The sequence below is a fragment of the Embiotoca jacksoni genome, unplaced genomic scaffold (genome assembly GCF_022577435.1).
Source record: "Embiotoca jacksoni isolate LCO1_2020_lvr unplaced genomic scaffold, fEmbJac1.0.p SCAF_9, whole genome shotgun sequence".
NCBI classification, from domain to species: domain Eukaryota; kingdom Metazoa; phylum Chordata; class Actinopteri; family Embiotocidae; genus Embiotoca; species Embiotoca jacksoni.
The window spans coordinates 14,647,376-14,670,379 of record NW_027185447.1 but is presented as its reverse complement, the minus strand read 5'-3'; the positions used below and the strand labels follow the sequence as shown (position 1 = coordinate 14,670,379).

At 39.7% G+C, this 23,004-nt stretch overlaps 1 protein-coding gene across 6 annotated transcripts in view; it reads right to left on the bottom strand.

Annotated features, from left to right (window-relative positions):
* LOC138192766 (glutamate receptor-interacting protein 2-like) overlaps positions 1 to 23,004 on the bottom strand; it is a 35,686-nt gene that overhangs the window by 4,265 nt on the left and 8,417 nt on the right. For 4 of the 6 annotated variants that reach the window (XR_011177833.1, XM_069140407.1, XM_069140409.1 and 1 more), the window contains 19 exons: positions 22,066 to 22,211; positions 20,303 to 20,386; positions 20,112 to 20,187; positions 19,023 to 19,168; positions 15,784 to 15,931; positions 15,524 to 15,693; positions 10,917 to 11,045; positions 10,530 to 10,691; positions 9,846 to 10,032; positions 6,829 to 6,974; positions 6,658 to 6,738; positions 6,258 to 6,321; positions 5,716 to 5,861; positions 4,775 to 4,919; positions 4,352 to 4,491; positions 3,607 to 3,789; positions 3,362 to 3,521; positions 1,485 to 1,599; positions 792 to 1,016 (listed from right to left, as the gene is read on the bottom strand). Coding sequence is in view for 5 of the 6 variants with exons in the window: in XM_069140407.1 (XP_068996508.1) it covers positions 792 to 1,016; positions 1,485 to 1,599; positions 3,362 to 3,521; positions 3,607 to 3,789; positions 4,352 to 4,491; positions 4,775 to 4,919; positions 5,716 to 5,861; positions 6,258 to 6,321; positions 6,658 to 6,738; positions 6,829 to 6,974; positions 9,846 to 10,032; positions 10,530 to 10,691; positions 10,917 to 11,045; positions 15,524 to 15,693; positions 15,784 to 15,931; positions 19,023 to 19,168; positions 20,112 to 20,187; positions 20,303 to 20,386; positions 22,066 to 22,211 (2,653 nt within the window). In the remaining variant the exon portion in view is untranslated. Of the gene's footprint in view, positions 1 to 791; positions 1,017 to 1,484; positions 1,600 to 1,633; positions 2,064 to 3,361; positions 3,522 to 3,606; positions 3,790 to 4,351; positions 4,492 to 4,774; positions 4,920 to 5,715; positions 5,862 to 6,257; positions 6,322 to 6,657; positions 6,739 to 6,828; positions 6,975 to 9,845; positions 10,033 to 10,529; positions 10,692 to 10,916; positions 11,046 to 15,523; positions 15,694 to 15,783; positions 15,932 to 19,022; positions 19,169 to 20,111; positions 20,188 to 20,302; positions 20,387 to 22,065; positions 22,212 to 23,004 lie in introns of those variants that run through there. The other 2 variants (XM_069140408.1, XM_069140411.1) reach the window with 2 other exon arrangements.

Here is a 23,004-nt window from a genome sequence, read left to right as displayed (position 1 = left end):
CATCAAGTGTGAGTGCAGCTGATTACGGTTCTGCCGAATTGTTTCAGCGCTGCTCGGGATTACAGCATGCAAGTTACGGTGGTATTGTATAGTACATCAGTAAAATATTCATTAGGTACCTATACACTAGTACAAGGGGAAGAAGAGATGACATTAAGGGAGTGACACCTTTGTGTGCACACGCTGAAGTTTCCTTGGGCAAGACACTGAACCCCCAAGTTGCTCTCGATGCCAGGCGAGTACAATGCGTGATGGCTTTGCCACCGTTAGTGTGTGCGTGCGTGTGTGTGTGTGTGTGTGTGTGTGTGTGTGTGTGTGTGTGTGAGAATGGTCAACAAACTGCAAAGCGCTTCGAGACAGCTAAGGTCATAACGCACGATATAAATGCAGACTATTCACCCTTTACAGTGCAGAGTAAAAAGCAAACTGAAATGAATAAATGATATGCTTGTTTTCAAATATAGAGTGCTTATTGTTAATATATGTGTTTACAGTTTCACAGTTTTATTCTTGTTTGGGATTAAAAGATTAAGCTAAGTCTGTGAAAAGAAGTGCATCACCATAGCTTTATCTGAATGTTTTTAAAATAATAGCACAGTAATGATGTTATGGGTGTATAAGATTAATCTGATGTTCAACACAGACAGATCAAATAGAAACCTTGTACACAACTATGTTGTAAAAGGACATGTAGGTTAAGCCTGTATATAGTCTGACATTACTGGGTACCTTAAAAAAAACAAAAACTTTTTTATTAGCAAATTATTCTGAAGTATAATTTTTAAAGTCACCTTGTGCAGTGCCAGGGCAGTAGGGGACAAGATTTCAGAGGGGTCCCCTTTTACCCTGGGTGTTACATCTCTGGCTCCAGTCGACATGTTCAGGCTGCTTTTGTTTTTAGTCTCGCCGTGGATTCTCTCCCTTTTAATGGGGCTAATTTCAGACTGAAACATTGAGTCTTCAGTGGTCTTTGTTTCTTCTAGGTACAGACTGAGAGCGCTACCTGTCATGGATGCCTGAAAGAATGCAAAAAGAAAAGGGGTTATTAGGCAAAGAAGTTTATTTGTATAGCACATTTCAACAACAAGGCAATTCAAAGTGCTTCACATAAAACCATTAAAAGCATCAAAACATATGGCAAAAGAAAAGGACATTTAAAAACAATTAAGAACAGTGATTAAAACATTAAAAACATCATTTGAGCATTATGTATGAAAACGGAAAGACAGGCTTCCATTTGGACAAGCAAAAAACACAATCTGTCGCGCAGCGCGCACAGATTAGAGGCCAAGGCATTGTGCAGAAGCCTTCTTCGGTCAGTATGATGGCAGGCGCCCAGCTTGTCTTATCAGATTTAATAACAGATTACACATTGATGATTATAATAATGCTTCAACTGGCATGTTCATTTAGGCCGACACTGGTCTGTGAAAACAGGAGCAGCACAAAGCAGTTGAAGGAGAGGAAGCAGGAGCAGGGCCTACCTCCAGCTCCCTGAGAATCTCTGACTGGCCGCAGGTCTCGAGGTCCTGCAGAGCCTGGGACCAGAAACCGTCTTCTTGGTTCAGGGTGCCATGGCAACGAGGGGGGCTGACGAATCTACGACAATGCAGGAACCAGAACATGAGAGCGGCCCTGCAGTCTGGAGGTCGGTGCTGCGTACAAATGCAGCATGGGAAATGCAGTTTTTTGGGCTTCGAGGTCGGAGAGTCCCTCTTGAAAATCTCTCAGGACCACAATGAGGGTTTACTGTAAATTCTCTCTTTTGTAGAAGCTCAAACGCCGAGGAGTCCACTAGATTAGATAAAGCCTTTAAGAGTTCAAATCTACAAAAGGAAGGTCATCCCCCAAAAAAGCAGGAAATTGAAAGCATGTGACACAAAAGTTCAGGAAAAAAGAAGAGTGAAGAGACAAATAAGGTTGATGTATCCATGGGCCTTGAGGTGCTTTCTGAAGAATTTTTTTTGTGTGTATGTGGAAAAGGGGTGACAGAAAAAGATGCATCTATGTGAAACACCAAAGAGCTCGTGGGCAGTTAGTAAAGCAGATGAGAGAGAGAATACCTGAGAAAGGAGAGAAAAGACAGTTTGGAAAAGCACAAAACATGAAAGCACAAAACACAAAATGACAAGAAAATAATTCAAAGAGTGCAGTTTGCTTTTGTCAATGAATCCAAAGAGTGAGGAAAAAAAAAAAAAAAAAAAAATCACAGAATCATTGGCTTTTACGCCGAATATTATTCAAAAGGAAGTAATAGAAATGAAGGACACCACTTAAAGCTGTACTGACAAAAAAATAGATGTTGACAGGAAGGACACAACAGAGTCTGTTCTATAAGGCAGGTTTTAAAAAAACAAACCAATACAATTTAACTTCTGTAACGTGGTGGCATTTTATTGTATATTATAGATTAAATATATTTATTCAGCTGTAATCTGACGGGGACAAATCGTCAGATCATCAAATGAAATAAAGGAGACAATCCACATACACTCACGCCATTAAAAATGATATGATATTAAAAATACATCAATTTAAAATCTAAGGGTACATTTTTAGAGGTTAATTTAAAATATCAATTTGGTTCACCAGCCTTTAAGGACTTTATTTCTGTGTGTAATAATAAAATGGGGAAAAAAGTAAATTTAGCCACTGTTAAAAAAATTAAGACAAGTTTTCAGCTGCACCACAATCATCCTTGCTCAGAATTATTTACATAATCTTTAATATAATATGATGAATATAATAGAACCGTTCTATCGGTGCGATCAATCACAACATGGTAATGTATGTTATGGTACTCATTCAAGCTTAATTACAGCGATTGTAACAGTAACGTGCAGTAAACATTTAGGTGCCGGTGAACTGATAACCTGACAGCTGTCTTATCGATGTGCAGAGTTACAGTGTGATAAAAGGAAGACAAGATGGCTGAGAATTAAACCACTCTGTATGTACACTGATTAAACACAAGGGGCAGACATTGCTGTTTAAAGAATTCATCTAAATTCATATAGCACCACTTAAAGTAGTACATTTTCATACAACAGAACCTCACAACATTGTATTAAGGAACCCATCAATTCAAGATCTCCCACATGAATAACCTCTGTGAGGAAAAAAACTCCCTTTTAACAGGAAGAAACCTCTGACAGAACCAGGCTCAGAGGTGGGCGGCTACCCCTGAGAAATGACTGCACATTAGAGCAATAAAGAGAGTCTCTCTTGAAATAAACTTCAGAAAAGTCATGTGCTTTCATTTGAACTGTATGAAGGAGGAAATGAGACAATTTGACCGACAGCCCCTTCAGACTAATGTGGTCTTTCTTTCTAGAAAGCACTCCAGCACCTCTGCACTTACCCAGGTATCTTGTCCCACTCATCCTCAGTGAATCTCCCATCATACAGTGTTGTGTGGTGGAGTAGGCCGGCAGAGTGTGAACTGGTTTGGCTCCTGTGCTTTGGGCGCCTCCACTCATGTGGATTGAGCAGTATATCGGATGCTTTGTGAAGATATGTCCCTAAAAAACAAAAAACAAAGATATCAAACTGACGTGTGAAGATAAATAGGTCGTTTTTGGACAACATGTAAATGGTGGATCTCACCTTGGCTACAGTAGCCCGCATCAAACCCTGAGCTATCCCAGGAGCTCATGGCAGAGTCTATACTGGGAATAGTGGCCGAGTAGACCTCTGAGTGTTTACTAGTCTTCTGTGAGTCGGTCAGTTCATCCTCTGTGTCGCTTAAAAAGCTGACTTCTCTTTCCAGATGCTGCCGGTTGTCAGACTCTGGGAACAAAGAGAGTACACAATACTGAAACGTTTCCACTCCTGAAGCACTTGTCTTTATTTGACAGCCAGATTTTTTCTCTTTGTATCTTTGTTTTCATACGTTGTCTTCTCCATCTCATCATTTCAAAAAGGCTTTGTAACTTTCTAAAAAGTAAAGTTTGCTTTGTGGTGAGATCAAAACTAGAACAAACCACAATGAGCAAGGAACAAGTTGTTTACTCAGCAGGGAAGTTTTTCCCACAGGAGAATAGACACAGATTGAAATAAGTGAGTTTAATAACCTACAATGTAAAACTAAAACATTTGTGGAGGAAATAAAAGGGACGTACTGTACTTGTTTTAAGCCCACAAAACAAATGGAAAATTAATGTTATTTCTGATTTAAACCATCTGCTCTTATTATTATCTGCTTTCCTTTGTTGAATTCTCAATATTTCTGCATTTTCTTCTTTTGCCTTTTTTGTTTTTGCCTATTTCTATAACTGTGTTTGAGGCATCATTGTCTACTAAAAGTAACTAAACAGATTTTTTTTTTTAAAGTGAATAAATATATATATACGATCTGCTTGTTTCTTGATCTTGAGGGTGACGGACTCCCCGGCCATCTGCAGGAGATGGATGGCCTCGCTCAGCGGCTTTCCTTTCAGGCTGACCCCATTGATGGCCAGGACTCGGTCCCCTATATGGATGGCCCCGGTCCTGCAGGGTGAGGAGAGCAGAGGAGACATACCAGACAGTACCAACACATGGGCCAGGAATCCTGTCAGGCTGCCAGCACGCTGATCACAACAGAAACAAAGAGGCTTCTTGTTACAGAAAAAGACGAGACAGCCATTGTTTACTGTCTCATTTATAATAAAAAAAAAAATTCCAAAGTGCCACTGAAGACCTGGCTTCATCATAATGTCTCACCATCGACCCATATAACTACCTAGATCCCGCAGCCTGTTATTCCTCACCTCTCGCCCTGCCCTCCTCTCACCTCTCTGCCAGGCCTTTCTTGGTGAGGCCAGAAATGACGATGGGGTCAAAGGGCTCCTCTGTGCCAGAAATCGTGATGCCAAGCGGTCCGTTATACCTCTTCAGCTCAACGGTGTAGATTATGGAGCCCGACATCTCCAGCTCATCTACGGCACACAGGTAAACAGTGATTACTATGCACTCCAGACTATAAAAGATGTTATGATTTACAATAAAAAAAAATTAAAAAGTTGGACAAATAATAAGTATTTAACTCAGCAGAGCCATAATTACTTAATACAGTTTAAAAACACTCAACTCAAACCTTAAGTTAAAGGTTTCAAGTATCACAAGTAAAAAGTGCTCTTGCAAAAAATAGGAAGATGTATGACAATATTAGATCATAATTACTTATGCAAAAATTTGCTTACCAGTGTACAGCTGGAACAGGTGCTGCAAATAGTCAATCAAGAAACTCAACTTTTCACTTTTTCACTGTTTTATTGTCAGTTTAATGAGGAACGCAAATAACAGATAAAGCATGAGTCCACTGGTGCCAAACCTTGGGGTCAGGGCCCCTCTAAAGGGCCACATGAAAAATGTGAGGGCTTATGAAATGATCAGTGTTGTACGGTGGAGTTAAAAACAATGGTATGTTGTGCAGGTTGCCTTTTCGCTAATGTTTCTAATGTTCCTTTTTGTGAAATCAAAAATACATCTTTCTCATTGGTCCTCAAAAAGGTTTTTTAAGTTAGCTTCTGTGTAGTTTTATTTTAGACAATTTAGTATATTTTATGAGTTCATCATATGCATTTTATATAACTTCTAAAACTGAAAAGTAATTTATAACTAATGTCATCAAATCAATGCAATGGAGTCGAAAAGTAGCAACAAAAATTTGACATGATTAAAGCACGTGATGCTCGTATACTGGATGTTTGGTGTTTTAAGGGGTTCAAGTACCTATATTGTCCTCATCTTTTTGGATTCGGAGTTTGACCATGTCCTCCGCCTGCTGCAGGACGTGCATGGCGTCCTCCATGGTGCAGTTCTCCAGGCGCACAGTGTCTATGGCCAGCAGCCGGTCTCCGGGCTCCAGAGTGCCTGTTCTACCGGACACAAGAGCGAGAGGATCACAACTATTAACTGGGAGAGCTGTGGCTTCTGACTCACTTTGAGAATCCTATTAACATTGTGTCTCACTGAGATCCGAGGGGGTGACCGAACCTCACCCTCAACCTAATCAACACTGAGCCCTTCTGAAATGTCGCTGCTCTGCCCTACTGATCCAGTTTTGATAGTTCAATCCAATTAGGCTTTTGTGACACAGCGGGCTCACAAAATTTTACATTGTTCATGAATAATCCTACATAAGCCGAGAAACCCTTGTTCACCCCGAACTGTAAAGTGTTGAGAGGTATTTTCTCACTGATGTGACAAGCAGCAGAACTGAAAACAACAGAAAACTTGATTTATTATAATCTGTGCAGGATGATCTGACATACCTGTGTGCTATGCTTCCTTTCCTGATGTCAGAGATGATGAGGGGCTTGCCAGGTTTCTTACTTGCTGGTAAAACAGAAGAGAGGTTAAAGTGTTTAGAGTTAACTTTGGGCAGCTGGATATGAGGATGAAACCTATTCATCTCTAACTAAGCATTTAAATCACTCTGCTTCCTTTTCTTTTGTGGCACTGATCACACTTGGCTTGCAGTTTGTGTTTTTTCAGCGCTAGTTAGAGCAGAAAAGGTCATGATGAATGTTGGTACAGGGCAGTATTATTCAGAAGTATTGAGGTATGCAGGTTTCGTGAACCACAGAACATTGATTCAAAGAAAATTTACAGCATAAAGTATCATTGAGCAACACTGCCCCCTGCTGAATGTCTCCTCAATAACACACTCACCACTGATGGTGATGCCTAGCTCCATTCCTCTCCGCTTGGGTAGTTTAACATGGAAGGTGCCGCTGCTGGGAACCACCGACTCTAGTTGACATTTAAAATTAAAATAAATTATAGCAGGAGGTACAGATGTACAAGATTTCACAATTAAAAAACATTTTTTCTATATGGTACCTGCGACATCAAACTCGATCTCCACTGTGACCTTATTTGCCAGAGCAGAGTCTCTGAGCAGCTGATGAGCTTCCTCCAAAGTGCCATCTTCAGTTGGGATCCCATTGATGGACAAGAGTCTGTCCCCAACCTGCAACAGCCCACACCTCCACACAGGAAAACACACAAGAGAAGAAGGTAATATACGAGTCTGTCTTTTTCACAGAAGAATTTCTATAAATGGTAGAAAAAGAAATAAATAGGTATATTTGTGTTTAAATTTAACAGGATCAAATGGATGACAATTGAACTATGGCTGTAGCAAAAGATTATTTGTATTGATTTATAAAGTATTTACGTTTCCCCCATCAAACCATTAAATGTTTAGTCTGAAAATATCACAAATGTGAGGAATGTTCATCAAGATTTTCTGAGCCAAGTGTGACATCTTAGAATCAGAAAAAAAATTATAAATTTTTTGAAGAAGAGAGACCTGAGAATGAATCGCAATATACACTCAGTTGTCAGCTTTTTATGCAAAACTAACAGTCGAATATATCAGTCTTGTTAAAACCCTTCCTGTTGATTTAAAAAATTGTTTTCATTATTATCATTGTTGTTTTAGAGACTATTAAAGGTGCTGATTACATTTAATGATAATTTTAGGGGATATAGTTTGTAGTGCTTTGGAACTCTTTGTTGTAGTATGCAGACAGCTGTTCCTATTATTTTGTCCTTTCCATTTATATCAGTGACTGTAGGCTACATGACAAACACCACTCTGCATAATGCATCATCACAACAAGAAAGCATCACACAAAGCAGTCATCACACCCGCACGCCCGCCCGCCCCACACACACACACACACACACACACACACACACACACACACACACACACACACACACACACATTTAAACAGCTGCAAAGCAGAAGAACTTAGTTTAAAAAAAAAAAAAATAGTTGGATTCTCCTTCTATTTATGCCAGTTTCTGTAAAGTGTATGCTTTTCTGTTCGTTGGGTTGCTTTGTCCAAATAACAGTTCAAAACCCAAACAATACTGAATCATAACAATATAAAACTGAAAAACACATCAACCTTTAACATTTCAGAGGCTGGAATGAAACATGTAATTTTTTTCTTCATAAAAGACTCAGATGATGAATTAAATATTAAAATACTTGGCAAATCTTTCTGTTGTTAAATGAACAATTGTGTCAACATTAATTTCAACAAATCTATACTTTAAACCTCCCACTAACGTCCGCAAGGAAGGTTTTGGATTCTGACCAGCGACACTGTCATTCACTTTAACACCACATGTCACATAGAGTGAGTGTTCAAGATGCCATCTTTAAAATGAACTGTGGCCTCCAGGCCTGACATAAACACTTTCAAAACTGACTCTACACGACCTTCAAAATTACCTCAGCAAGCAAACACATAAAAGGACAAAAAAAACAAACAAAAAAAACATATCACATTAAATCAGACCCCTAATTGTGAGGGAAAACACAAAAGCACTGTCAGCTGATATTAAGTCACTAACCACCGCTGCTCATTAACCTTGTGCGGAGGCTGAGACACCAACATCACAGGCGGATGCTGCACTTGAGTCACTCCTATCCAACTGCTGCTGGACTAATCGCGTTACAAGTCCCAGGGGACACGGCACTGCACTGTGGGCCAACATAACCATTAATCTCACAAGACAGATCTACAAACTGGCCCTATTTGAGCTGTGTGTTAATTAGCCTACAACATACAGTCTCAATCAATACAATACATGCCACCATAAGGGGATTTTCATCATTAAAAATTCAGCATCAACACCTCATTGAGAACGTTTGATGAATGTACAACTACTACCACCACAACTACGAGTCTACTGATCTTCTATCTTTGCCAAGAACACACTCAATATCTGAAAATATCTATTGGTTATCATCTTAAAATGAAGCAGTGTCTACTTGCGACCACCAAAGAGTTTTTTGTTTTTTTTATTTTTTTTAAAAGAAAGAATCAGCAGTGTGCAGCTATACTGGCAAATTTATCTACTGACCCCTTGTTTGGCTTGGACCGCTTAATGATACCATTTAAATTAAGACAAATGGAGGTCTAATGTTACAGTCTTAAGAAGAAATCCTCACTGGCTGTATCTGAAATGACGCTCTGTTAAAGTTTATTTGTTGTAGGCTATAGCACATTTCAAATGGTCAGTGGCAACTCAAGGGGCTGCACAGAACAAGTAATAAAAGCAATGACACACAAGAAAAATGTTACAGGTATATTCTTATTTGGTTTTAAAAAAAATGCTAATGGAGTTTTTAACTCAGCTGGTAAGTGCATTGAGTGTGTAAGCAGACAAGTCTCAGTTTTATGGGCGTGATGTGTGAGAGCTGCAGTGGGATATTAAAGTGGACTGGGACAAGTAGTTTAGTAGCTCTACAACATAGAATGAGGCTAAGCTATTTAATGATTTGTGAACCATCAGAAAACCTTTGAAAATCGCTTCTAAAAGTAACTGGGGGCCAGTTTAGAGCAGGTAAAAACAGTCAGTCAGTAGTATTTCTATTGCGTCTTCATTTCTGTTCAGAAATAATGTCCATCCTCTGACATAACTTTAGTGAGTCAAAGTGTGTAAATGTCTCCACTCTCAAAAGGAAAGTGATGTCTATGGCAAGCGCAGTACTTTCTGCTTACAATCCCACAATGCATTGGTCTGCATTTTATGGATATAAAAAGGAGTTATGACTCAACAGCTGTCAGCGATGAGACAAAAATGATAATAAGTGTCCAAAGTCTCGATTTTTTTCCTCTCTACTGAGTAAAGCACTGAGTGTCTTGTTATGTAGGGAGTGAATAAGCGAACGCGGGGGCAATTTTCTGACACAGCCAGAGACACCAGGCTAAAATTAGCCTTTTTTCACATGTGGTGTTTCATTGTCGGGCTGAATGATTAGCACTCAGGCCCTCTAGTTCAAGGTGACTCCCTATATGATTTTTGTTTACTCGTTAGGTGTCTCATTGTGTTACCTCTCCGCTGGGCTGTCGGGCTCAATAAAGCGAATGACTGGGGGAGTGGACAGGGTCTCTGTGGCAAAGACACCCCCCTGTAGCTGGATCCCAAAACCTGTGAGAGGATCCCCCCTCAGGAAGACCTCACTTGTTTCCACATGAAAAACCTGCCCCCCTGGGCCAACAGAACTGGACGCCAGAGATACTGAGGGAGGATGGGAGGGGGCACATCAGAGAGAGATATCAGTGGAGAAGTGGCAGATAAATGGAGCAGGAGAGGAATTTTCAGAGACAAAAAAAAAAAAAAAAGGAGGAGGGTAAGGGGAAGAGACATGCGCCCACAGAGATGGCATGGAAACGGAAGAGTTTACGTCAGTGATCACTCAAGTCTATTCACACACTGAGAGAAGGAAACAGGAGGTGGTTTACATTTTAAAGGCTCAGTTCACTCAAATAACAAAACAATTTTCACACTTTACTGCAAGTATTCGACTAAATGGTTATATTAGACTGCATAAGTACAGCTAGGCGTTCCCAATAAATTGGCAATGGACTGTATACAAAACATTTAAGGAATTAAAACCCCAAAATAAGTGCCAGCCTGGATTTAGACAGGTTTAAATGAGGAAACAACCAATTTCTTAATTTGATTGAAATGGCCTTTTAATGTGGTTGGGAAAAGGGGAAGGCGGTTTGTCATACATGAGCTCTTATGGTCCTTTTTCCTGTTCCTCCTTTTGCCGGCGGAGCTGCGAGGGCTGGTGGGAGCGATGGGAGGGACGGGGCAGGGCAGCGTGTTGCTACCCTGGCTGCTGAAGCCTGAGGTGGCTGTGGAGGAAGGGGAGAAGCCACCACTCACCAGAGCTGAAAGGAGACATAGCACTACACGTATGACAAGGCTGGTACAGCGAGGGCAAAACGCATCATCCACAGCAGCGGCATACACTCACAGGGACACAAAAGGAAGGAAAGTGGTAACCAGCGTCGGGGTAAACCTCTTGGGGAAAAAACATGTAACAATCACGCTGAAGAAAAGGCTCCTGCTATGGTGTCTCGCCAGCAGCGGTGCTGTCACAAGTGATAACTTACATTTGCAGTGGTCCTGCTGGTTGTGTGGGTGGCTTGGGCTGCTCCATGTCTTGCTGTGGCTGGCATGTGGGGGATGGCAGTAGTTGCTGCTTTGGTCCCAGTGATGATGGTTGCTTTTCTGCACTTTAACTGCAGCAGCGAGGAGGTAAAAAAAACAAAAAACACATCCATTAAACAAACCAGATCCACTTCTCAGTCGTGCACTTCTCTGTTTTCTACCCGTGAAATCTCGCTTTCATTCCCGTGTCTAAATTTGTACCAGACCACACATTGCCTGGAGGATAATTCAGAGCACAGTAATTGATATTTAATGTCTTTGTCATGGTACACTAGATTAAATCCTGTGGTTTAATGTATTCTGATGAGCATCTGAGAATCAGTTAGACACACGGAGCTGTATAGGAAGTGGTGAAGTGTCTAAAAAAAAAAAAAAAATCATACTTTTACTAGCAAGCTTCCAAAAAGCTGAGTACAAACTCAAGATCATTTCATTTTCAAAATAGCCCAAAGGTGCAAAACCAGTCTGGGAGAGTTGACCGCTGGACATGATGAGGAAGTGCTGCTGGCTGTTTGGAGGCATGTGGCTTGACCTTGATTGAACACAGCTGAAAGCTTGATTGGTGTTAATGCAGCATGTCTGTCTCTGCATCTGATTGACAGCGTTAATGTGTTTTACTTTAATCCTTTTTTAGTATTTCTGTTGACTTTTCTGACTTCAAATGAAAGTCACAGATTGTTGTTTATGATTAAAAGCTTCTTATCTGTCGTGTTGAAGCCTGTGAAACGCAGAGAATTCAGCCAAACAGTATTCATGAAGCATTCAAAGGGAAACGGCTGACCTACTGTATGACACACACCTCGATAATTAACTTTCCTTTACAGATCCATGCAGCTAAATTTGTCACTGAATGTTACATGTGACAGTAATCCCTGCTGCTTCATTTGCAGGGGTCTAATCTCCGGCAACTTCCTCACATGGATGGAGGATTTGCTGGGAACATGGATGACTACAGCAGCGCCTGGGATGTTTGCCATACGGAGGAAACCTGGTTAAATCCAACCACATGTAATCAGAATACATGCAGGAGAACCTCCAGCCCTTTTCAAGAAAACCGGCTTCTATCTGACTCAATCAAACCTGTAAAGCTCTGCCGGCTTAAATTAAGCTCACCTAGGGGAGTCTCTCCAAGAAATGGTGCTTTCAATCTACACATGGAGAAAAGAAACATTAACTCCTAATCTCTCAGTGGCCATATCAGTCTTATTAAATCCCCTGAGCAGATTAGAGAAATTGCATTTTATAATCATGCCTGAGGGGAGAAACTGTTAAAATATTTTCTAATCATAACGCCACAACACCTTATTCAAGAACTAAATTGTTATTGAAATGAAATTTTATGAAAACATGCCTGTAATTTGATAGGCATTTTGAATTTTGACAGTAAAATGATCAATAGGAGATGGTACATTTAAAAAATGTCATGTCTTCAGCAGTGGTGCAATGTAACCATCAGTAAGTGATTTACTCAAGTACTGTACTAAAATCTATCAGTTAATCAGGAAAATAATCCATAATGAAAATCATCTTTAGGTACAGCTCTATGAAAAAGGGTTACATTTTACTTTCACTTTTGTAGTCTAACCACATTCTCCTGATAATACTTACAGTCTTTTACTGTAGTAATATTTACAATGCAGGATTTTTACTTGTTAATGAATATTTTTAGAGAGTACATTTGGTACTTTTAACTGTAAAAAATAATTCTTCATGGTCTTCAGAAGAATGAATAAATTAAGTGAAGCACTGCAGACCAGAGCTGGAAAAAGCACTGCACAAAACACAAAAGGAAAAATTGTAAATGAAAGAATTTAGTGGCCCGAGTTAAGACTAAACTGGATGGATGGATGGATGGATGGATAGATGGATAGATGGATAGATAGATAGATAGATAGATAGATAGATAGATAGATAGATAGATAGATAGATAGATAGATAGATAGATAGATACTTTATTAATCCCTCAGAGGGAAATTGTTACGTTCCATCAGCATGTACAGGGCAAAAATATTGAATATAAAAATTTTTTATATGCACATTCTACATAATTAAATAAAATAGAATAATATTAAATAAACTAAACTAAACAACAGTGCAATGAATTAAAACAAAAATAAGTCTGCAGAGCGTGGCAAGAACATGATCTCCTGCAGAGAAAGTGTGTGTGCATTTACATGTAGTTTCTGTGTGTGTGCATAAGAGCCCTGGTGTGTAGTGTGTGTACCCAAAGCCAGAGGGATTGTAGCCGGCAGTTTGCATAAATATTGGACACACACACAGACACACACACACTCACAAACACACACAGGCTAATTCAGAGCACATGGAGGAAGGCAGCTGGGAGGCAGCCAGGCTCTTTACAGCTGTAGGTAAAGTAGCTAAGAGCAGAGCCGTCACAATACATATAGTGATGACAACATGGTGGAACTACAGTCTGTCTAATGTATATTCCCACAGTGTGCACACAGTCATGTAGTGTGTAAACAATGAATTAGTTTACACTATTATCTGAGAACCCTTTGCACTGTTCTGCATATTTACACTCGGGCATGTATACATTAGTTTTGCATTGTTTACTTTACGCTGGTAACATCTTTTATATACTAAAACCCTTCAGGTCACCTACTTACTGCGCCATTACATACATACTGTAATACTTTTATTGCATGCAGGTTTAAAGACAAGTACTCAGATCCTTTACTTAATGAGAAGTACCACTACAACATGATAAATATACTTCATTACAACTAAATGTACTTGTCCTGATGACTGATGCATCATTATATAGGATAGGTTTTAGTTTTTTAACAGTGATGCAAAAATGTGTTTGTAAAACTTAATTATTTAAAGCGGAGCTGCTTTTCACTACTTTAAATACAGTTTGTCAGTTTTGTTCAGTGGTCTCCAATCTGAGGGTTGAGCCCCTCCAAAAGGCCCCCCTCCAGCAGTTAAACTGTGTATCAGATTGCATCACGCTTTATCCCAAATGACATATTTCGTACTCATCATTGTTCTCGGTGTCACACAGTTGGATGAACTTTGTTGATGAAATAGCCATCTCATGTTATTCATTTATAAAAGTGTACTGCTGAAGCCTTCAAACTACCTCACATCTCTTCTTTCAGTTAAATTGAATAACTGCAGTTTACAATCCAGCAGCTTCTTAACCTTAGATATCCCTCATGTCTGCCAACATCAGAGCGTCTGGTTTCAGGTCCTGTGCACCTTTAAAATGGATTAAACGGCAAACTGCCCTCTAACTAAAGTCTTTCATTCCTCTTGGACATATTAAAGCTTTATTATCAGTCATTTTTTAAGATTCTTGTTTAGTTTTTGGGGAATTTAGTTTTTTGTGTAATTGTGTTGTGTCTGTTTTGCTGATTGTGATCTTGTGAATGTTTCTAGTTCTTAAATCTCTCTTGGAAAGGAGATGTTAATCTCAATGAGACTGCCTGCTTAAATTTAAGGAAAAATAAAAGGTCAAAAGTAAGCCGTTATCATCTGCCTTCGCTGCTGTAAACTCTGTTGTCATTTCAGACCAGTCGCTCGCCTGTCCTGTTTTCCCAGCTTACTGCATCACCTCTTTCATGCCCCACTCTGCTTACAGTATAGTGTACATATTCTACCCACTGTTACACTTTGCCAGATTGTCTTTGTGCATTCGGACCATTACAAGTTCTGATTGGTTCTCCCTGTTTTTTCAGAATTACCAGCCTGGAACTTATTTTTGTGTGATACACTTTGTTCTGTTACTGTCTCATCGTCGTGCATGTGGGTCCTACTCGGAGCCGATGAATCTAAGAAGACGTGAGAGGACAGATGACAAAACGTATGTCTCCTGTACAAATTAGTATTATGTTTAAAAATCTTTTGGGTGCTTTAACACCTTTTTGAATATATTATAGCAGAAAATATTTCCCTTCTATTGCAGGAGAAGCATAAACACAACATGTGAAGTGGTTATTCATTTTACTTTACAATTTAGCACAGTTGAGTAAATCAGCAACTTTCCACCACTGGTTACTTACATGCATAATTTATAGTGATACTCTTATTCTAATCATTATATATCATGCCCTCGTTTGGGCAGAGGCCTGAGACTATATCACAATGTATTATTTCACTACACTTATTGTTTGTGGGTAACAAATAAAACATGAATCCTTTTGATTGATTGATCAACAGAACATAACTGTGATAAATTATTTATTGTTTCTCTCAGAACTGATTGTCTTTTAGTTTGGTTTTATATTTAAGTAAATTAAGTATTTTTCCTGTTTTGGCAGTCAGTCAGACAAAAAGAGGTATTTTCAAGACTAAGACTTTGGAAACTTGTATTTTGCATTTTTTTCAAGTCCAAACCATTAAATGATTGACCAAAAAAATTCAAAAATAATCATTAATGTAAATAATCATCAGTTGCAGTCATAATATATGCTGATGGTTACTTTGTTCAGCCCAAATAGATTCTTTTAACTCTGTCCTCCGTGTTGCAGGTTCTTTGAGAGACTTGCTCTTATTTTCCTGTCACCTGCAGGACGTACTGTACCTGTATCCTGCGGCCTGATGGGAAGTCTGCTATGACAGGCTGGAAGAATCTCCAGTTTGACGATTTCAGAGGTGCTGGCGAGGAGCTGTGTCGCCTCCATCAGGGAGCAGTGCTCTGTGCTGGTCCCGTCTATGGACAGGAGGATGTCGCCTACATGGAGCGCTCCACACCTGAGAGAGTGCAAAAGAGGAGGATCGTGTCAGAAGGCTTTCTATCAGGAAACCGCCCAGGAGTAGTAACATTTCAAAAGTTTGCTTCACCTCTCCACCACACTGGCCGCCTTTATCTTGTCGATAATAATAACTTGTTTGCTCCTGTACATTGTTGTGCTGAGGCTGATCCCCAGGCAGGCCGAGGGACCTTTAACTATCTCCACCAGCAGAGGGCCCGAGGCTTGCTGCACTGCCTCTGAAACAGATAATACAGACAGATGTGATGGAGACCAACAAGGTTACTGAATGCATCTAAAGTCAGTAGCAATGTCTTCTACAGTCTTAACAGACAATGAAAACACCACAAAGCAGTCATAGATTTACACTGATCAGATTTACATTGTTGTAGTTCTCAGTTGCTGTGGCATCACTCATTGAATGAAAGTCAACAGTTCAGAAACCGTTCATTGTCTCACAACATTATATCATGTGCATTTTTGTTGTTGTTTGACGCAGTAATGCATTAGTAAATTAATAATAATTCCATTCATTACGGGTCATTAACCACATATTCAGGAATGTTTGGATGACTAGCGACGTGTTGAGGGAGAGGTACTTTGTTTTAACATTAGTAAGGAATTCTAATTTACACAAATTTGTTGTATCGTGACATTTACTTCGATTGTATTTTATTTTAACATTGGGTTAATATATGGTATGCACTGTGATTAGGGTCACAACAGAATTGTGAAGATTCACGGAAAGAAAACTGGAAGATTTTTTTTCTTTATTACTGTGTTCCTGCATGTGCATTAAGTCCCAATGAGAAATGACATGAAGAAACAGAATTCATCGTCCTCTGTCATTTTGACACATTTCTTTTAACATTTAACTGTCTTGACTTTGGCAATGACGAAGGGACGTGTTATTTTGGATTTAGTTATGGAGAAGAAGTTTTCAGTGAGTGATGGACTTTTACAGGACAAATCTAGTGTTGTACTGCTCAGCAAAAAAGGATTATTGCTCTTAATGTTTTTGCAGCAGTGGTTCAGAGAACAGAGTAAAAACTGTAACCAGCGTACACTAGAAAAATCCTGTTTAGATTTTTTTAAATATTTCTTCTTATAATTATGAACGCTCTGACTGGTTCAGTCTGGAGGTCTGAATCCTAAATTCCCACACTCAGAGGGATAATGTGTGTCAGCTGTCCTTGGTGACCTGCCCTAGTTTCCAGAGACCAGTGCAAAGTGTGCAATCTTGAAAATTAGTCACCATGACCAAATGGAGGTTATAATTAGGCTTTTAGTCATGAGGTGAGCTCCTGTGTTTGGTGAAATATTTAACTCCTTTTTGGCCAAGTGGTGAAGATATTTCTGAGATTGGATTCTGTTTGTGCTCTCACATCGACTTGTACTGGAGTTTTTAACAACATTAGAGCTTCAAAATGAAGCCAAAAAACCTGAAATGCACAAACAATATTAAAAACATCGAGCCTAAAACTGCTTGAAACAATGCTGGTATGTATTGTTTACTGGTTTGTGTTCCACTGACATTCACTTAAGGGGGCCTTCCACCAATTTAACTCATTAAAGTCAGCTTAGGAACAGCACTAGAGGCTCTAAAAACAGGTGTATTATGTCTCCTGTGGCTCTCGAGGAGCTAGCTGGGAAAATAACCCTCATGGTTAGCATGAGGGTTCGTCTCAGCCTGGGCTTGGGGACTAAACTGTAACCCTGTTTTAGAACCTGGGGATGTGAAAGAATGACTGATTTATCCGACTGGGATAATAAAGTTAATTTGCAAAGAGATAAATGTAGGATCCAGCATTTTCTTAAACTTGACTCTACTTCTCCTTCTGCTTCTGACTGTTCTTGTTAAGGGTTGCCATGGGAGATGATCCGTTTCCTTCGCTTCCTGTCTACTGCATCTTCCTCTGCAATGCAAAACACCTGCATGTCCTCCCTCACCGCATCCACAAACCTCCTCTTTGGACTTCATGTATTCCTCTTGCCTGGTAGCTCTATCTTCAACATCCTTCTTGCGATATACCTTGCATCTCTTCTCCCATACATGTCCCAACCCAATCTCAATCTTGCCTCCCTCTCTTAGCCTCCAAACCGTAATGTAACCTGAGCTGTCCCTCTAATCCCTCTAATATACTCATTTTTAATCCTGTCCATCCTCGTCACTCCCAACAAAAAAACTGCCTCTTCCTATTTTCATCAGTGCCACTGCCTCCAAACTGCACAACATAGCCGGTCTCACTACCATCTTGTAAACCTTTCCTTCCACTGTTGTTGCAAACCACTCCTGACACTCTTCTCCACCAACTCCACCCCACCTGCACTCTCTTCTTTACCTTTCTTCACCGTTACTTTGAACAGTCGACTCAAAATATTTAAACCCATCCGACTTGACTCATATGAGGCACTCATAGTCTGCTGCTTTGATTTTGAACATTTATTTGTAAGCGGCCTTTTATGAAACCCTCAAATTTATAAAAGTGTAATATCAAATCACTTAAGTGCCTCTTTAATATCTTAACAAAACAGACAAAAAGAAATGTTTAAAAAAGTTTTAATATCTGGTGCGGATCCCAAAGTTTCTAAAGACTTCAATATTTCCATTTGATGAGGAGTTCATAAAAAACAGAGTATTGGGTTTGATAAAAAAAAAAAAAAAAAATGTGTTCATCAAAGAAACTTGGCACACGTGCAAAAATATAAATCAGTTATAAAAGGAGATAAATTAGCACTCCATAAAAAGCTTGTGTTTGAGTATTTCTCGGTATTCATCGTATCGATATGTTGGAACAAACCATCGGTAATTTGATGGTGGTTTTAACTACTAAGGGGTTAATACACTGCTTTGAAAATCTGCCATTTTGTCTACTAAAATATGAGGCATCATCAGAGATTAGGGACATACCATAAAATGTCTGCTTATTGCTCAAGTCCAGCCTTGTTTTATTGAGGTCATGTAAGCAAAAAAAAAAAAAATCCCTGTTAATAGGAATTAATAAGACTGTCCCTGAAAAGCGCCTGGAAAAAAAAAGTCAAAGAATGTAATGACACATTTTTTTAATGCCATTACTCAGTTGAAGAGAGACCCACATTATAATGAAACACATCCACCCCTTTCCCTGTTGAAGTGTGCTCTCGGGCCCGTGTGACTCCCCTGGTGGCGACTCCAGCGTCGACACTCACATCCACGCAGCCAAACGGCCACATTATTTACCCTCAGAGCAATGCAGCACTACCATGCCTCCACATATTCCCTGAGTGTGTGTGTGTGTGTGTGTGTGTGTGTGTGTGTGTGTGTGTGTGTGTGTGTGTGTGTGTGCTCACCCATGACAGAGACGTCATACTCAATCAGGAACAGAGCTTCCTGGCCGCTCTGCATCAGCATGGTCAAAGCGTCAGCGTGCCTCTCTCTGTTTAGCGGCATGCCGTCTATGCTCAACACTCGGTCTCCGGCCTTTAACGTGCCCTCTCTAGAGAAAAACAGAAGGAGAGGGAGAGGAAAAACAAAAACATGGGCGACCAGCACAAGATGCTCACACAGGCGTTTAAGCACCAGTCACAGTAAATGATTAAACTGTTCCACATGAGCGTTTCCTCCCAGGTGAGATGAAGGATAAACAACATAAACGGCCGTAAAGCCTTTGATGGCGAATTATGTTTGCTCCAGTGTTTTGGTGCTCTCAGTTTTCATGGTGAAAAGTGCAATGTTGCATTAGCCTCGGGAGGAGCTGTGCCCTTTCTGCTTTGAAGATAACATACTCTATATGTGTCACGGCCACAGTTTCCTGCAGCGGCCTGAGAATATACTTATGCAAAATAAATAGTAATGTGCACATATAAATCATCCTATTTTTTTTTTAAATCATCTGCATTCTTTAAAAAAAAAAATCTAATTCAAGATGGGCAATAGTGGACAAAAATAACGCAATTCATAAAACACGTCCATAAAGCTATACATGTACGTACCCATAATATCCATGCCTGGGTGACATGTTAGTGTTCAAAATATCAGTGTTCATTCTTGTTGTCACTGTATTTAAATAAGTTGCGAGACCTGTCAGTCATCTCTGTACCTATGACAGTGAGCAGTGTGGGACAGCCCGCATGTGATTGGCCAGGAGCCATAAAAATTAGCCGTTGTGTTGGCGTTAGCTGCGGCCCACAGTAGCCTGTGTATTGTTCCGAATAAAGTTCCAGCAAACCGGGAACCGTCTGGCGGCTTCTTAAGTAGGGGACGCTACAATACAGAAACTTGCACGCATGCGCTCACACAATCATCTGGATAGGTTCATTCATGCTTGTTCAAGACATTAAATGCACACAAGCCCCATAAATAGCTACACTTGGACGTACATACACAAACACTATGTCCAGTGGACACACTTGTCTGTGTCGATTGTCCACATTCCTTACCTGTCAGCAGGACCCCCGGGCCGGACGTTGGTGACCACCAGAGGACGAGACCTGCGCCAGTCTTCATGGAAACCTCCTGAAGAAAGAAAACAAACAGTGAGTTGAACAAACTGGTGCAAAAAGCTGAAGCTAACTATTTCATGAAAGGATTTATAAAACAGAAACAACAAAAACTCATTACATCCACCTACCTCTCATGACGAAGCCAAAGCTGTTTCCCTCCTTGTGTAAACAAACCTCTATGGTTTTGGTTATGACTCCTGAGGGGGTCTGGACTGAGAATATAAAAAATTACACAAAATTATTACTATGATTAAATAAAGCAATGGATGAAATGAAAAACTGGAGATAAAAAAAAAAAGCTTAAGAAAAAGTTTGACTTCAGTGACATCTGAGAGGTGTGGAATTAGGAAAACGAACAAAGCATTGTGGTAAAATAAGATTTAATTAAGCTCAGTGGGTAACTTAATACTCTACGTTTGACTCATTCTAATGATTTACAGCCACAGTGCAGCGCCCGGGGGACCAACTCTGTTTCTGAAGCCAGTGCCTTGATCGATTAAACCCAATAAGCATTGATTTGATGTTTGCAGGTTGGAGAAAGTCTCGATGTTGAGCTTAAAACGGAGAGGTTTTACGTTATAGTCGTTCTTTCAGCACAACTGATGTGTCAAAACAATAACAGCTGTTTAGAAATACTCTTCTTATTTCAGTATGTAAGCACTGATTTGTAGGATTGTTGGTCAAAAAAAAAAAAAGATGTCTGGTTAAAATGAGAAAATAAAAAGCACATGCAAACATGTAGAAAATACAAGAGTGTAGATTAGAGTGGAAGCGAGAGCTGAGCCCTCTGGAGATGCAGTGGCCTCAACATGACCCACATCATTTGGATGTCTGGATCTGAAACCATAGTTTTTGACGATGTTTTTATCATCTAGAGCTTCAGCAAATTATTTTATTTGCTTTATATAGTACATTCATAAATCCACATCATAGTCATTGTTTATTATTATTTGCTAAGAGGAACACATTTTGCTTCCACTGACACATTTGCTAGCCTTCCTAGGTTCTCTTATTACACACAAATATAGCACAACCTCTGTACATTAGCAGGTTTTTAAGAAAAGAAAATATTTGTTATGCAACAAAATGCACATTAGTCATTGTATATACCCCTATTTATAAGTGTGGAACTTGTTTGATTAGAAACGTATTTGATCTCGGCTGCAGGCAAAAAGAGCTCTGTACAGATCTGTATCTTTCAGTTCATTTGTTTTAGGTCTTTAGCCCTTCTTCTTCTTCATGTTTTACTCTGATGTATTCACCCAAGAAAATGGTTTTCCTGACAAGAAACGAATACACTGCTTTTGAGCGGCAGGTGGAACAATTTGAAATGTACCTGTCAATTCTAGTGAGATCTAGCATCTTTGTTTTTTCTCTCAGCTCTTGTTTCATATCATATTTTTTGTCTGCAGTCCAAACAACAGAGCAATATTTATGGCGCGTTAGAAGCAGTTATATAAGGGATGGCGGGAAAATACTTCCTGCTGATGTCTCTTCCAATTTTAAATTCCAAATTCAGATGGTAGTTCAAAGTGATGCCAAATAGCTTGTTTCCTCTCATGTGTTCTCATGCTAAATGTCTGAACGTTTGATTTTTTTGAGACTATCAAGCAGGCACTTTTATCAGATAACAAACTTTTATGTTGTGCTGTCTGGAGGTTAAACGACCCTAGTTTACATGTCATAAATCAGAGCTCTTTATGGTCTTCAGAATTAACTCTTAGGCTGAAATATCAACTTATTTTCTACCTTTGTACATTTAGAAATACAAAGCATTTGACAGTCCATTCCCTGAGTGTTTTAGCATTTTCATCACGTGGCTTTTTCTCACTGGTAAAACTGTCAATCAGACACATCCAGGCACAATATTCATCTCTCAGACTTCACCTACCGAATGGAGGCAGCTCGTACTCCACCTCCAGCATGACTCGCTCCCCGATGTTCTTCAGCAAGCTGATAATCTCATCATGGCGCAGCTTTGACAGGTTGATGCCATTCACTGACTTGATGTAGTCTCCTACATTCAGTTGGTCACTCCTGCAGACAGCCACAGTGCAAATTATCAAGATCAACCTTCAATTTAAAAACTGGGCAAAGCAGGCAGCAGCCCATCACCACTGAGGCCAACAATAGCTTCAGATTCACTGCATGTTTGTTACCAAAGCTGCAAATAAGCACCATTAATGTACAATATCAACCAATAATTCAATGCATTCCTGTATTACCTGATATTGTGATCAAGTCTTAATGAGAGGCCAAATTTTAACACTTTAAGACATTAAGAGAGAGATGCAGGTATGTAAAGTATACAGTGAAGGGATTTGAGAACATGGGTGATGTGAGACCGAGATGTGGTACATAGTGATGAAGCCATGGAGAATTATCAACAACTCTGTAGTCTCTGGAACTTTATAGATACTCTCAGCTCATTGTTTTGGTTTTACGACACTTAACAACTTCTGTCTTATTGCTGTAAGCTCCCTGCAATTATCAAGTTGATCGAGTGATCAAAATGTGAAGCAACAATCTCAACTAAATTAATGTTCGGAGCGTTTTTTTAGTGCATCCTCCCTCTGTGTGAAGGAAGCAGAAATGATATCTGATTGAGTGATAGAAAAAGCAAAATATAATATGGACATTTACAGACTTAATCAAAGTTGGTTGTTTGAATTCTGGTCCAGATATTAAAGGGAATTTGATCTAGCACCTCTGAAGTAAGGGAATTCACATCCAGAGGCACCTGTGCAGAAAGCAGCCCGGATGTTGGAGTGAGTTGGCCGAAAGCCTCTCCTCTTCAGACGCTGACAGACATGATTGTATATGTTGTCTC